Here is a 15,630-nt window from a genome sequence, read left to right on the forward strand (position 1 = left end):
ATGATTCAATTATCAGTTCAGTGGATCAAAAAGGTTAATTACTTTTTTAAATTTTTTGATACGATTTGCACTTAGCCACTGTCAGAGACAAAATATTGGGCTAGATAGAACCTTGCTCAGAGCCAGTGTAGTGGTTCTTGTGTTCTTCCAGTATCTGTCCTCACAGATATTTTCTTTAAGGTGTTTATTTGTGTCTGGAACTGTTGGAAGATGGTTGGAAATATCGCTTGAACTTGAGGAAAGAAAATAAGGATTTAGAAATGTTGTTTATAAAAATAGGTAAGTAGAGACGTTTTCATGTGTGGTACTTTGATGCCAAATCAATGATTTGGGGTAAGAATGCAGACATTTGTTGCACGTGTTGGAGCTGGCTCTGCAGGGACAAGAAAGTTGGATGAATGACTAAGAAAATAGTCTTGGACTGCAGAGATTTACTGGAGATCTAGATAGTCTCCAAAACTTTGTGATGGTTCTCACAACTGCCCTGCAGATTCTTACTCAAACAGTCAGCTGCAAGAGGCTGATGAATACCATGAGGCATCTCAGATGACCAGGTGACCAAGCAGTAACACAAGAATTTGGGACTTTGGAGGTGAAGAGGCAGTTCACGGGTGTACTCTGGTGAGCAGAGGTCCCCTGTCTGTATCCTCCCAGGCTTACGTCAGTCAGAAAGCCTGCTCTGCACACTACTTGCACACTGGTACTCTGTGGTCAGTCAGGGAACAATCTTCTCACTGCTGCATTTACACCAGCCTGATATCCTGTTTGGGTACAGCTAGGTTGATAACAAAGTGCCTCATAGAGCTTCACCCTGCCTTGATTTCCTTATAGAAATAAACTAACTCTTGTATACTTAAGCTGCCACTGCAGAACAGGCTGTGTCACTAACCACACTGCTTCAGGTTAAAAAAAAAATACAGTTTTCTGGTATAAGAAGAATCTTATTACTATGGGCTCATAGTCGTTATGCCCAGATAGGGATAACAGTCAGAGGGAACAAAAGACTAGAAGGTTGGCCTACTACTTCATTCTTTAGGGCTTTCCCTCTAAAAATAGCTTGCTCCAACTGCTGTGGAGATAATACTCATTAAAATGGAACTCTTATCTTATCTATACCCGCAATTCTTGTGCTCCTGTCCTTAACACGGTAAGCAAGCAAACAGTCCAGTGGGAAAGTTGTATTTAGTCTCTCAAGAACACAAGCTACTGATTAAAAGGAGCCTGTTTTTCTAGTTACAGAAAAGTGTTGTTTAAAATGTTAAGCTATAACTTTCAGTTCGTCATGAATGAAGCCTTTGCCTTTACCCCCATGAGGTGCTGAGGGGCCTTTGGTGGGTGGAATTCATTACTGTAATCACTCACCTAAAGGGTCTTCCACTCAAAACCTAGATCAAAACTAGTTTAGTGTTTAAACCCTGAGACAGAAAAACAGAGGAACACTCGATGTAAACTATCCCCACGACAATGCAAAACCTGTGTCAGATCAGAAATAGTTTGGTACACTTGAAGAATCACAGAATCTTCTTGGTTGGAAGGGACCTTTGAGATCATCAAGTCCAACCAACAACAACAAAAGAAAAAAAAACGAACAAACAACAAACAAACAAACAAACAAAACCCCCCAAAAACCAAAATCAAACACCAAAACCAAACAAACACCCACAACCCCACACCACACCCACCCACAAACAGACACAAACCAACAATCTCGGGCACTAGAGCATGCCCTGAAGTGCCACATCCACACGTTTCTTCAATACCTCCAGGGATGGCGACTCCACCACCTCCCTGGGCAGGCTGTTCCAGGGCCTGACCACCCTCTCAGTAAAGTCATTCTTCCTAATATCTAATCTAAACCTCCCCTGCCCCAACTTCAGACCATTTCCTCTGGTCCTGTCATTATTCCCTTGGGAGAAGAGGCCAACACCCACCTCTCTACACCCTCCTTTCAGGTAGTTGTAGAGGGCAATGAGGTCCCCCCTCAGCCTCCTCTTCTCCAAACTAAACATGCCCAGTTCCCTCAGCCTCTCCTCATATGACTTGTTCTCCAGACCCCTCACCAGCTTGGTGGCTCTCCTCTGGACACGCTCCAGCAGCTCAATGTCCTTCCTGTAGTGAGGGGCCCCAAACTGAATGCAGCACTCGAGGTGAGGCCTCACCAGTGCCCAGTACAGAGGCACCATCACTGCCCTGCTCCTGCTGGCCACGCTATTCCTGATAGCGTGGCCAGAAAGCAGAATGATTGCTTTGTATACTGTGTCCATGTGAGTGCCAGTGTTTTGGTCTTCACCTGAATGCCCGGGCTACCATGTCAGCTATGACGGCTGATCCATCATGTCTGACATTCTTTTGCTCTTGCCGTGGTTTGTTTGTTTGTTTTTAAACTAAAATTAAAAATTGACAGGCAGCACACTTGAGATCTCTCTGGCTGTCAGTATCGGGTATATCACAGACAAAGTAAGGGATGAGAGTGAGAGAGGAAATAGATTTTGGTATGGAACAGGAAGCATAAAAAAAATTCTGATAATGTGAGGAACAGCGGAATGTAATAACACAGTATATAAAATCTGGTCATTGAAAATTCTCCTGGAAGCCATTTCCAGACACATGAAGTTCAAAGAGTTGACTGGGAACAGGCAGCACAGATTTACCATGGCAAATTATGCCTCCGCCATGAGCTGATAAGATGAGATGATCTGACCGTGATGAAATGACTGACACCATGCAGAATAAGAAAAGTTGTGGTTATCATTTATCTTGACTTTAACAACATTTTCAGCATGGTTTCCTGTGGTGTTCTTCTAGTTTATTGGGTGAGGTAAGTTGCTTACAAGATCAGTAACTGAACTGGACTGGCATGCTGAAAGGGCGACCGATCAAAGTAACTGGTGTCAGCTGACTAGTGGCATTCCTTAGGAGTCAACACAGCGGCAACACTGTTTTGCATCTCTGTTAACAATCCGGAGAGTGTGACATAAGGCACCCTCAGTAAATTTGTGGAGGATGCCAAATTGGTCGGGAGTGGGTAGCATGCAGGGCTGCCGTTCGGAACATTGACAGGCTAGAGAAAGGAGCTGACAGAAAGCTCATGAAGTTCAACAAAGGCAGAAACCAAATCTGGCCTCTGAGCCAGAACTGCCCATGCAGCAGCACTGGTAGGGCACTGCCTGTGAAGAAAGCATTTTCACAGAGAAGGACCTGGGGTCCTGATGAGCAGAAAGTTGAACGTGGGTCAGCAGTAGGCCCTCTTCTCAAACGTGGACAACCAGTACTGGGTTGTGTTAGCAAGAACATAGCCAAGACACTGTGAAAAGTGACTATTCCCCTCAAATTGTCACTTGTGAGGATACATCTAGAGTACTGTGTTCAACCATGGGATCCTCAGTAAAGACCATGACAAACTGAGCAAGTTCAGTAGAAGGCACTTAGGGAGCTGAAGCATATGATATGCAAGGAGGGGCTGAAGCAGCTGGAGTTGTTCAGCCCAGACAAGAGAAGGCTAAAGGGGATCTAATTACCGTCTTCAACTACATAAGGAGAGGTCTTAGAGGAGGCAGAACAAGATTCTTCTTGGAGATTCACAGTGGAAAGCTGAAAGGTACCAGTCACACGTTGTACCAAAGAAAAGGCTGATTAGATATAAGAAAAAAATGTTTGGCCACAAGAGTGGTCAAAGTGACCTACTGCGAGAAAGGTTGTGGAACTTCCATCTTTGAAAATACTCAAAATATGACCATGGACATGGCCTGAGCAGTCTGATCTAATTTCAGAGTTAGTCATACTTTGAGCAGAATGTTGGACTAAGTGACCTCCAGAAGTTCGTTCCAACCTAAACCATTCTGTGATTCTATAAATTATTAAGTGTCATTTTTAAAAGTTTCTAACTGTTCATGTGGAGTTTGAGAGCCGTTAACTTTGCTTAGTCTGACCTGAAGGAATAAGGATCTAGGTATAGTCCTTCCTACAGTGTTACATTCTGGTACAAGCTTGGGATCGGGTAATTACAATTTGCTTTATAGAGAGACAATTTTTGATCCTTTGGAATATTCAAAATGTTGTCTCATGCAACCGGCTGCTTACTTAAGGTTGTTTAACATGAAGAGCCTGTATCCCAAGAACCACAGAAGTTTTGAGTCCACTTACGGTATTGTCTTCGATACTAAAAGATCCTTTCTTGTTTGTCTTGCTGTTAGACAGGCTACCGTTTTCCCCAGTTGTATTACAGCTGATGACAACAACTAGATGTAATGAGGCTCAAATGGGAACCAGGTGGTTGCAGAGTTTTCCCACTGAGAGCCTCATTCAAACTAGTCTTCACCAATTTCTTTGGGAATGCTTTGTAGTTCCTGGGCTTCATGAAGGTGATTTAAAGGATGTGTAAATGGGAGAGCGGTAGTCTCGATGAGGTGATACACTTAATTTGATCTAGGACAGAGCTAAATGCCCTTTTTTTTTTTTTTTTTGAAAGGTCAGAAATCATCATTGTAATACAAGCCACATTGTAATTTAAGCAACTGGTTCGAGCTAAAATAATCTGAACAGATAGATAAAATATTTACCCATGTGTTTTCAGATATCTCCAAGCACCTTCAATACTTCCACCATTACATCCATGTTGATTCCTGGTATCACATGAGATCAAATTCTGAGCAGAAAGGTTGTCTGTGATCTCACCCTCAGAATGAATTGCTATTCTATCTGCTGCAACACCTGTTTCGAAATAAATTTCCTGTTATCAAAACCAAATAATTACTCCCAACTTCATGGTGGTTATTATGAAAGAGTGCCTCAAACAATACTTATATAATCTGTACCAACTTTTGAGAGAGAGGATTGTGAAATGGCAAAGCATCATGAGCAACTTATCTGTATTATTATAAATCCATAGATTTACTGGTTATCGTAAAGTCCCAGGTATTTAAACATCACATGAAGCATTTACATAATTTAGTCTGATAGTCTCAACCATGTTTGTAAATGCATATTCATGTCTGGTTCACTGTAGTAGAGGATGCAAATACTCTCCCACCTCTCTCCAGTTGAATCTCCAAATCTCTTTTATTTCTTTTTTACCTTTCCTTCCTTTATTTTAGGAAAAAGAAAAGCAAAAATGAACAGTCTTACAAAGAAAAAAATTCAAGACTGAAAGTATGTATTGGTTTTACTGGAAAGAACATTCAGAAATTCTCATATTAATGTGTAAATGTGGGCTTCATTGTACCTCCTTCCTTTATCACACAAAATTCTTCTGAGACAGAAACTTTAGACAGCTCAATCAGATAGTCATAATTCTGATACGTTTATGCATTGATTTAAAGGCAGACAAGGTTGACTGAGTTGTAAGTGAAATTAAGGCACTGCTCCTTTCTTTACCAAGTGACAATGAAACAATTATTAAGGTCTAATCCCAGTCATTACCTGTGCTTAAATTATATTTTTATTATTGTTATACCTTCAATTTTGAACCTGAAAATAAAATTAAAAAATCCCTTGAAATCTAAAACTCCATCAAAATCAACTTCAATGAACTTTGGACAAGAATTCAGAAGAGTGAATCTGCTGATGGCAGCCAACAACAACTGTGTTTTGTGCTTTTGTGAGGTGTCACACAATAATGAATTTATTTTCATAGGTGTAAAATATTTTTGGAATATTTACAGGAATTACTTATGATAAGACAAAATGATACAGCAGTGCTTGTCTATTCATTGAGCAACAATTAATCTTACAACGAAGGTTTGAAAATTCAGATTGAAAATTTTAGATGCACCTAAACAACAAGGGAAGGCATGTCATAATATTTAGCATTGAAAATTATTATATGAATTAAAATAAAAAGATTTATTTATTAAAGGGAAAATTTAGACTGAATAGCTTAGAAGTCTTTCCCCCAGTGAGCTCTATTCATCTCTACAGTAATCTGTCAGGCGAGCTGTTAGAAGCTCTCTTGGTTTTCTCTTTTAAAACTGCCCTGGACAAGACATATTGGTAACAGAGTGTGTTCAGTCTGGCTTTGGCAGGAAGCTGGGATTAACTGACCTAAATGCTCTTTTCCTTCTCTTACTGCTGTGATTTAAAGAAGCAGTTGCAGAAACCTGCACCCGTGAAGACCCACTGGCCAGATCAAGTCATAAAGATTGATTGTATAATTTTTTTCTCTACCTTTATATATCCCAATATATACTGAGATTTATTGCAGCATAAGAACAATGAACGTATCTGATCACTGTAGTTTCTTTGGAGAAAGTGACACAAACACTTGTGCCCATTTTTCATAAAGCCAGAAGTTGTAGCACATGAGGTTGAATTGCATTACTGACATTTCTTTGCTTCCAAAATTTGAAAATAGTTTCTTCCACAAGTATCTGAGCAGTTTCAGGGTTTTCTTCTCATAAAATTATTGAAAAGATTATACATAATCTACTTGAATAGCAAGGCTTGGACAATGACAAATGCACAAACATGTAAGTACTTATTTATTAAAAAAATACATATTTATTAAAAAAATAAAGTCTACCCATTTTTAACTTTCAAGTCAAGCATGTAGTTGTGCAAGGAAGGGATAAAGATTTTTTAAAAGTTACTCTACCAGTTACGATAAAGTGCATCAGTCAATTTATTTTCTACTTTCTGTCACCAAAAAATCTCCCTATGTTACACAAACTTATGAAAAGTAAATAAAGCTCTACAGCTTCGATTGACTTTTTGACACTTTGGGACAACTTAGAGGGAAAGCTGTGGCAATTTTAATTGTTCTTAGAATCATAGAATTTTCTAGGTTGGAAGGAACCTTTAAGATTATCTAGTCCAGCCATCAACCTAACTCTGATAAAAATCATCACTAAACCATGTCTCTAAGCACCATGTCAACCCATCTTTTAAATACGTCCAGACATGGTGCCTCAACCACTTCCCTGGCCAGCCCATTCCAATGCTTAATAACCCTTTCAGTGTAAAAATTTTTCCTAATATCCAATCAGGATATATATTCTTATTTGCTGATAAAAACTGAACGGCAAGCTGAAATTACTTCAATAAGAATCACTGTAAAATTTCATCACATATCTAACATCAATGATATTTTTCAAAGGAGAAAAAAATTGCCATTACTTGCGGTTGAAAAAGCCCAGGATGCTCCACAGTTTCGTTGATCCAGAGGATCATGAATCCATTCAGGCCATGCATAAGTGGCTGCAAAAAATGCAGGAAATTTTTCTTCTGGAAGTGAGTTTACCTAAAACAAAATGTAGGAAATCTGTATATGCTTCAATTCCTATTTTTTACTTAAATTTTAGCCTAATTTTGTTTGTAAAATTCTTAACTTTTAAATTGAGGAAACCTAAAGCATTGTCACCTGTGGTTTCCCAGGGATCCCTGTGGTGGTTACCCTGCAGCTGGGTGCTGTGGACTCCCTCAGAGCAGAGGGGTTCTGGGACTGCAGTAGCTGAGCTGGAAAGCTGAGCTCCACAATTGCCAACCTGAATAACCTGTCCAGTTTCTCTCTGATTTTTATCTCAAACAACAATTCCCTATGAAACATGTCAATGATGTCCCAGCTGCATTTTTGGAAAGAAAAGCCTTCTGCTACAAATAGGAATGAATTCAGGTATCTGTTACCCTATTCTCCTCAATGCATGGCTGTAGGTAGGAAATTTTAGTTACCATGGGGGAGGCATCAGTACAGTGTATCATTGATTTGTCTTTTACACAGAAATTTTTCAACCTCCAGCACTTATTCTCATCAGTGATTTTCCTTCTGCTTTGCAATCTGATGTTGAGTTGATGAGAATTCATAGTCTGCTCACTAAAGCCATTTAGAAGGCCGTTTTTGGCATCTTTGTCTCTCAGCCTTAATTTGTGTCCTTCAAGCTTTGCGCAAATATCTGCATATGCAAGAACCATCTGGTACAACTGTTAATAATCTGCTCTGTGTTCAACACGTCAAAACTATTGACCCATTATTTTTTTTTACTGTTGAACTTTATGGAATGATTGCTTATAGTGCGCAGGGAAATAGGAATGGCAACACAGAATTGCAATATTCTGTGGTGAGACCCTGGCCCAGGTTGCCCAGAGAAGCTGTGGCTGCCCCATCTGTGAAAGTGTTCAAGGCCAGGTTGGATGGGGCTTTGAGTAACCTGGTCTAGTGAGAGGTGTCCCTCTGGCAGGGGGGTTGGAACTCGATGATCTTTAAGGTCCCTTCCAACCCAAACCATTCTATGATTCTCTATTAGTCCATCTAGTCTATCAGTTTGTCTCAAACAATTGTTGATAACATCTGTTCCATAGGAAATACAATACACAAACTATGATAATCTGTTCCTAAGCAAAACATTCTCTGATGCTTCTTTCTCATAAGCAGGTTCATACCCTGAAGTACAATGGCTTCTGACTTCTTCAAATTTCTTTATTTTACTGTAATTTACTTAGTCTTCTAATTTTAGGTGTCCTTACTGCACCATTTTTCTAAATTGCTTTTGTGACTTACAAGACTACATACCTTTTCCTAAGATGATTTAAACATTTGAGGCCAATTCTTTCAAACTATTTCAGGACTCTTTGGGGAACCAAACATTACCACTTTGTCTGTATCCAGATCACATTGTTGCATACACTGGGAAACAGTGGTGCCTTCATCCACCTGGTACACCCGGATTTCCCACAGAAAACCCACAACTAAGAAGAAGTGGGTAAGGAAAAAAGAAACTTGCACGTCATGTCTGTATGTGACTTTGCATTGGGATGCAGCCCCAACAGAGAGATAGATACAGTCTGTGCATATGTCCAGAGCCAGTAACTCTCAAATGCTTCTAGATTCACTACTTCAGATGCAGACCGAGTCCTAAATGTCATTGAAGTATACTGCAAGCTGTTAAGTGCTTTTGAAAGTTTTGCCTCCACCCATAAGAAGCCAGTAATCTTTTAAATCTTGCCAGCACATTAATCTCAACATTTTGATTAATCACTTTCAGAAGTCTGGTTTTTCAAAAGCTTGTTAGATACATAGGACTTGCAACCTCAAATGACACACAGAAAGTAACAGCTAATTCAAACAGTCTCTTGCTAAACTTTCATTATGTTCACTATTAATGAGCAAGCAGAGTCACAAGATTTACTTTGAAGATGAATCATATGGGTAAAATCCCAGAAAAATAACATTTCTTTTACATGATAAGATTGCTCATTATCAACCAATAAACAAGCAAATTTTGGCAAAGGTTGTTTAGCACCCTTATGTGGGCAATGACCGCTTACAATGCTACAAATGAGGTAGCTGAGGAAAGCAAAATTCTAAATAGATCTTTGGTCTGAGACAATTTGTTACTTTACGTATTCCTAAACTACTGCCAATGTATTTAATAGCTTCATATTGTGAATCCCAAAGCAGATATGTCATTAACCCTCAGCCTTGCCATTTAGAAATGCAGGACTGACCTGTAGCCAGAAGCATTAGCTTTTTGTCTGAGAAATTGCTACCCTGGTATTGAGAAGCACTAATGTTCTATGGCAAATAGTAAGTCTAGACAATTGTTTCTCAATGTATGCTCCATGGACCAGCATCAGACAGCACAATGCAATCAGCAAAATGACTGGCAAACTATTTTTAAACCTTCATATGTATTCTCTGCAGTGAAGCTAGCAGTCTGGCCAAAGCAGGAAGGTAAGTGGATATAAAAGAACGTTCGTACTTCAGCTATGACTTCTTCAGAAAAGTTAGATGGCCCATCAGTGAAAAAAGGCTGAAGATTACTGAAATTGCAAATGTGGAAATAGTTTTTCTGAGGAAGAGCAATATTTTTTTTTTTAAGGTAGGAAAAAGGTTCTGGACATCCCTTGCTTTGTGAAGACAAAATGGGTGTGCACGACCTTCAGTTTGCAGTAGGGAGATCTACAACTGCTGAGCTTTTTTACTATGAAAAGCCATGTATCAGAGGAACGGCTGGTGTACTTTCTATACCTTCAGACTGTCTTTATGAGTTCTTTGGTACTTAATCCAAAATGGTGCCTTATTACTAGCCACGTGTTCCATTTTCTGGTAAAATGGCACTTAGGCGAGCACCTTGCTGCCAGCAGGTGCAGACCCCACCATTGCAATATACCTCCTGCCAGAACATATGGGGACAGAATACCACAATGTGTTTTAAAGGTGTGGCAGTTATTATTGTGCTACATAGAATTTCAAGAATGATTACACTACCACCTGCAGTGAGTAAACACTTTCACAATGCCTTCTCGGACAACACACGACACTATTGGGAGCTTCAGCTTTGTAAGGGTCACAACAGTTTTAGTGGTGTGTTTAGGTCCAGCCATACTCTGCAGCAGAAGGTCCTCAGTTCAGATTTAGTACTTGTTCCATATCATTGTCTTTTAGGTATTCTAGTGTGCCATCACGTTAAACTACCCTTCCAGACATAAGCATCACCTTATTGAGCAGGTATAGTCTTTTATTAATAGCAGAGCTTTTAAAAGCTCTGTGAGCAACTTCAGGAGGTTTGTGTTTTCCGTAAGATGAATATAGCTCTCTCTCACACTGTTTAATTTGAAGTAGTGTTATGAAGCTATATTTTTAGTTGGATATGTCAGTCAAAGAAACAACTAAAAAGCCTCTTCTCCACAACCAAACTTTTCAACACTGTTGAACTTCAACACTGAGAACTAAGGCTCTGCTGTAGATGTACACTTACATTCTTGAGTCTTCCATGCAGTTGAGTAAGAAGCCCCTTCCACACTAAAATACCTTTCTTAAACATCCCAAAAAGACAGTGGAAATTTATCAGAACAGCAGACCCTTAAGTACCAGAAACTGTCATTTATTCCCTAAGCAGTAGACCAGTGGCATGCTGAAGAAATGGTTCTTATTTAAAGTGAAAAAAAAAGTTGTATTTAATGAATGGGTAGCTATAGTTTTCTTTCTGCATCAGCAGAGCTACCAGGTTTTAATCAGGTCAGCACAAGATAGAGCCAAAAACTCCTGATCACTAATTGTAGCATTTTTATTAACTAAATATATGACTTTGGGCAAATGACTTTTGGTTTTCTCACTTGCAAAATGGGAAAAGCGGTAATAATCCCAGAGAATGCATTAATATTTAATTAGTGGCAATTTACCCACAGTAAGTAACTAGTACCTTGGCCTGCAGGTGAATTAGTACTCAACAAAGTCACTTAAAGGTCAAGCCATTAAGGTATGGAGAATGTCTCTGAAAAGTATTAAGAAGTCATTATTTCTAAATTTCATGATTCATATCTTTTTACTCTCTTCTGAGCTGCCACCTAGTTACAGGTGAAATTTAATGGAAACACTGTCATGAAAACTCATTTGTTTTTTTATCACTTAGGACTTAGTATGCTTCACAGAAAATCAGTGCCAGAAAGTTATTCATGGAAGGCAAAACAGGGGCAAGCATGTCTGAAAAACTGGTAAAATACTTCTCTTAAAAAGTGTCTGAAGGTTAACTCCATGGCTACTGTTGGTTTCCCATTTGGAAGAATCTGTCGACGTACGCTGGTAAACCCAATCCATGCTATGAAATTGCTGCATCATGCAGTGATGGTAGGTATGGAGCTGGCTGTGAGTGAAGAAAATGTCTTCTTTTTTTTTTAATGTTTTTTGTGACATACTAAATGATAGGAAATTTCCCGAGGCTGAGAAAAGACACTAAAGAGATGACCTAGTTGAAGATGTCTCTGCTCATTGCAGGGGGGATTGAACCAGATGAACTTTAAAGGTCCCTTCCAACCCAAACTATTCTATGATTCTATGATTCTGTGATGTTCTTCTAGAAAATTATAGAAGGAGACGTAATCAGGAAGACTTGGAGCTTCATAGGAAGCTTCAGATAAAAATATTTTTATATCAAGACTAGCTAAAACAGAAACCACTGCAGTAAGAACAAGAAAGTTCTAATAATTCTGAAGAGAAACCATAGGTAGGAGACAGGCTCATGCACAATTCAGAGCAATTTTCTGCAAGATCAAAGAATTCTCCAGAAACTGAGAAAGTCATACAGAGATTATTATTTTATATTTTTAGCTTTTGTAAGTAGAGAGGAAGATTTCTTAGAAACCTGTGCAAAGCTTTTGTAAGTAGAGAGATTTCTTAGAATCCTGTGCAAAGCTCGTGCTTCCAGCAACATGTAGGACTTCCTTAGGTGTAAATGCATGAATGTGCAAAGCTGGGTTTCTGGAGAAGAATTCATTGAAGCTCCTCAGGTGCCTGGCAGGGCCAAAGGCAGTTGGGTTGTAGCTCACAGATTTCATAAAAAGATAGCAGATAGAGAAAATATGCCTGAGAAACGTATCATCAGTGGAACAAAGGTTGTAAGTAAGGCAGCAGTGAAGAAGCTACAGGAAGCTTAATAACAATGATTCAATAGGCTGCACATTGTGCAGGACCACTAAAAGAACAACTACCCTAATCTGAATGGAAAAGAGGAAATGTCGTGGATTTCTTGTAACTTTCCCTATCTTGTTTTCCTAGGTGAGATTTGTCTCACCTACCTAGGTATCTTGTAATATAGATGTCAAACCCTGAGACAGATACATGATATCCACTTTTTGCTTCTGCTATATAAGCATCACACCGTATTCCTCAAGGAAAAAGCCAACAACAACAACAACAAATCAATCCCAACTCTCTTGAGCCTCAATGCAGTTCACTGGTAATTTGTGGCAGATACCTACTAAATATTGCACTGAACTCTTTCATGTCATTGTCTGACTTGCCATCTTCAGCTGAAATAGATCCCTCTTTGGCTGTGAAGAGTAGCCCAGCAAATCATACCAGGCAAAACTCCAAAGCTTAATTTCTGTCAGCTTCCTGCTCTGACAATCTTCCATAGTGTAATTCTGAGCAAGCTGGCCAATCTGGGCCACAACCCAATGCCTCGCCACACTGGTGCAGGGAGCTGACTTTGTGTGGGACAAAGAACCAGTCTGCATCAAGCAAAAGGGTTAGGGTTGTTAAAATTGTTGCAGAGGCACGTGATCCTCCCCTTCTTTCCCGGATTCCCTGTCACAAGTGAGAGCTCTGCACTGCTGTCCCCGCAAGCCTTTCCATGATGTGGAAACCCTTCTGCCATACACATATACAACGACAATCAACAACTGACTTCGAATGGATAATCAAATAGCATCACTTGCCTGAACTATATAGAAGCCAGAGATAATAAACTGTTACATTTAACATCATTTGCAACCCTTGGATCTATCTACTTATTCTTGTAATTTTTCTAATTTCTCTGTGGTGAGGGAGGTAGTTTCTTCAGTCTGTGGTTTCCGTAATTTTGGGTCTTCTAAGAAAGAAGTTAAGATCCAAAGCATTAGAAAATCTACTCTGAATTCAATAACTGCATTTTTTCTTTAATTGCTTAACCTACCTACGTAACTTAAAGCATATTTGCTTTGCTGCAGAAATAATTTGAACATAAATATATGACAGGAAATTTAATTTAGCTGCCATGAAAATGGCCACGGCCAAGAGGTTTAGAAAGCTAGTAGTGAAGAATCATCTCATTTTCCCATGCTTCCCATCATATTTCTTTCCATTTGGCCAAAAACCCAGCCTCTTACCATCTTTACATTGCTTTATCCTATTAGTTTTCAGAGCTTCTTTCAAAGACTGATGTTTAGTCTCAGCCTTAATGAACTATGCAGAGATTTGTATTTTTGTATGGTTACAGCTATGTGTGCAATGATTAGCAAATGGAGAGGATAGTATGGACTCACCCTAAAGAAGCAAAGATTTCAAACACCAGTGATCTCCAATGATAGGTTAATATTGGTGCACAGTTTCCCAAAGGTTAGCATTTGCTTTTGCGCCTCCTTTTTTGATTTCAGTTAATAGGACCACACACTCTATGGCTTGGAGAAATATGCTGGGAGCTTCATATTCAACATGGAAACATTTAGTGTTAAATTTCTGAATAAAAATCTTATAATTGTTTCCATTTATTTTTCCATGTGATTAAGTTATTTAAAAAATTAACAATTTTGCATTACACTTACTGGAGCTTCTCTCATATTCAGCAAGGAATGAGACGGAGGGAAGGTCCCCAGGCGCTTTTTGAAACCTTCTTCCACTGTCATTCCCCAGAACTGACTGTAGTTGTCAGCTTTCCATCTTCCTCACGGACAGAAAACAAACAAACAAAACCCAGGTTAGAGTTACCACTCGCATTAATACCTTTCTCCTTCGTAAAGAGCACCGCTAATAATAACATCCAGAAATAAATCTTTCAAATTACATTTAAAAACCTTGTATTTGATACTCATGAGAAAATATCTAGTATGGGCTCTTCCACTGCAAATGAGAGTAGGATGGAGCAACACAGCAGTATATGAAAGGTTGTGATTTGAGGTCGGCATCATGTCAGCCTGCAGAAGATGAGCACGCAATGCTTCAGAGAAGTACTGGAAAACAAGACGCTCAGTCATAACAATTCCTGTTGTATTGAAGTTATGATCAAATTATGCTTCAGACCAGATGCCCACAGAGAACTAACAGTAGTGTTCATGTAGTGAGCCTTCAAGCTCTGGTGCACCAGCAGTGAGACGCTTGAACCAGCGAAAAGCCTAGCTGACACCTTCTTGCCTGAGTTTTGCTTCAATAGCCAGGTTGAGAGAAAGGGCTCTCCATGGCTCTTTAATTATTCTCTCCCTGCTTTCAGGTAGACTAGACTCAGATTGTATTAACCCTGCAAACTGTATGCACAACAGAAAAAAAGACACCTTGCGGACATACACATTTGGAACACACTGGAATTTCTCATTACTGGAAAAGAGCTGAGCCACAGGGGAGAGCCTTCACTTTACCCATTTCTTTATTGCTTGTGTATGAGGAACAAGGACGTGGGATTCATGCTGCCCAAATGAGAAGCCTCATTGCTCTTGGTCTGCCTGCAGTCAGTGAGGAGTGCAAGTACCTGCAGAAGTTGAGTCATATCTCAGGCGGGTTTAACCTCCCTGTGGCAAACCTCACCACTTACGACCGACGAGGGAGGCGAAGGGCCCTAATTGCCTAACTTAATTGCCTGCCCTAACTCAGTTGGTTTAACGGTCTCTGTTAGTTCAGTTTTACCTCAAACCAGGACACCCATGAAGTACAAAATGTTTCAGTGCTGAGTGACAGCTTGAATTCTGGGCAGGTTTCATTGGTGAACTTCGCACCTCAGCTCCCAGGGAAGCAAACCCTGCATCTCCTAAGGCACAGCTCCAGTACTGGGGTGTCCCTAATCCCTCTGCACCGCCTGGGAGGAACAGGCAAGCAAGAAAAACACCAGTGCCCCACAAAATCCTGATATCTTGGTTCCCATTTAGCCCATTCTCTCTTTTTCCAATGCTACCTAAACTTATGTGGGACAATGCTCTCGGGGGAGGAGAAAAAATGACTTTAAATATCTATCCCAAGTAATAAATAAAGTGAAGAATAAGTGAAGACAATCTAAATAGCATTTTGTGAGAAAAAAAAATTGTACTAAATTTGGAGAATGTTTTACACAGATGTTTACAATGTCAACTCTTACCAGCCTGAGACTTTCAGTATCTTTCCATTTGAAACTCTATAATCTGCCAGATTTATCGGAAAGTTTCACAGAAGTATATTTACTGTCAAATTGCTGTAATGTA

General features: G+C 39.6%; 1 protein-coding gene across 1 annotated transcript in view; it reads right to left on the bottom strand.

Annotated features, from left to right (window-relative positions):
* The window catches only part of TINAG (tubulointerstitial nephritis antigen), a 46,657-nt gene that overhangs the window by 25,063 nt on the left and 5,964 nt on the right, over positions 1-15,630 (bottom strand). Inside the window, exons 4-6 of the mRNA XM_074153762.1 lie at positions 14,011-14,125; positions 7,111-7,234; positions 4,560-4,710 (exon numbers count right to left, since the gene is read on the bottom strand). Of these exons, the coding sequence (XP_074009863.1) occupies positions 4,560-4,710; positions 7,111-7,234; positions 14,011-14,125 (390 nt within the window). The remainder of the gene's footprint in view (positions 1-4,559; positions 4,711-7,110; positions 7,235-14,010; positions 14,126-15,630) is intronic.

The sequence above is a fragment of the Numenius arquata genome, chromosome 9 (genome assembly GCF_964106895.1).
Source record: "Numenius arquata chromosome 9, bNumArq3.hap1.1, whole genome shotgun sequence".
In the NCBI taxonomy this organism is placed as follows: Eukaryota; Metazoa; Chordata; class Aves; order Charadriiformes; family Scolopacidae; genus Numenius; species Numenius arquata.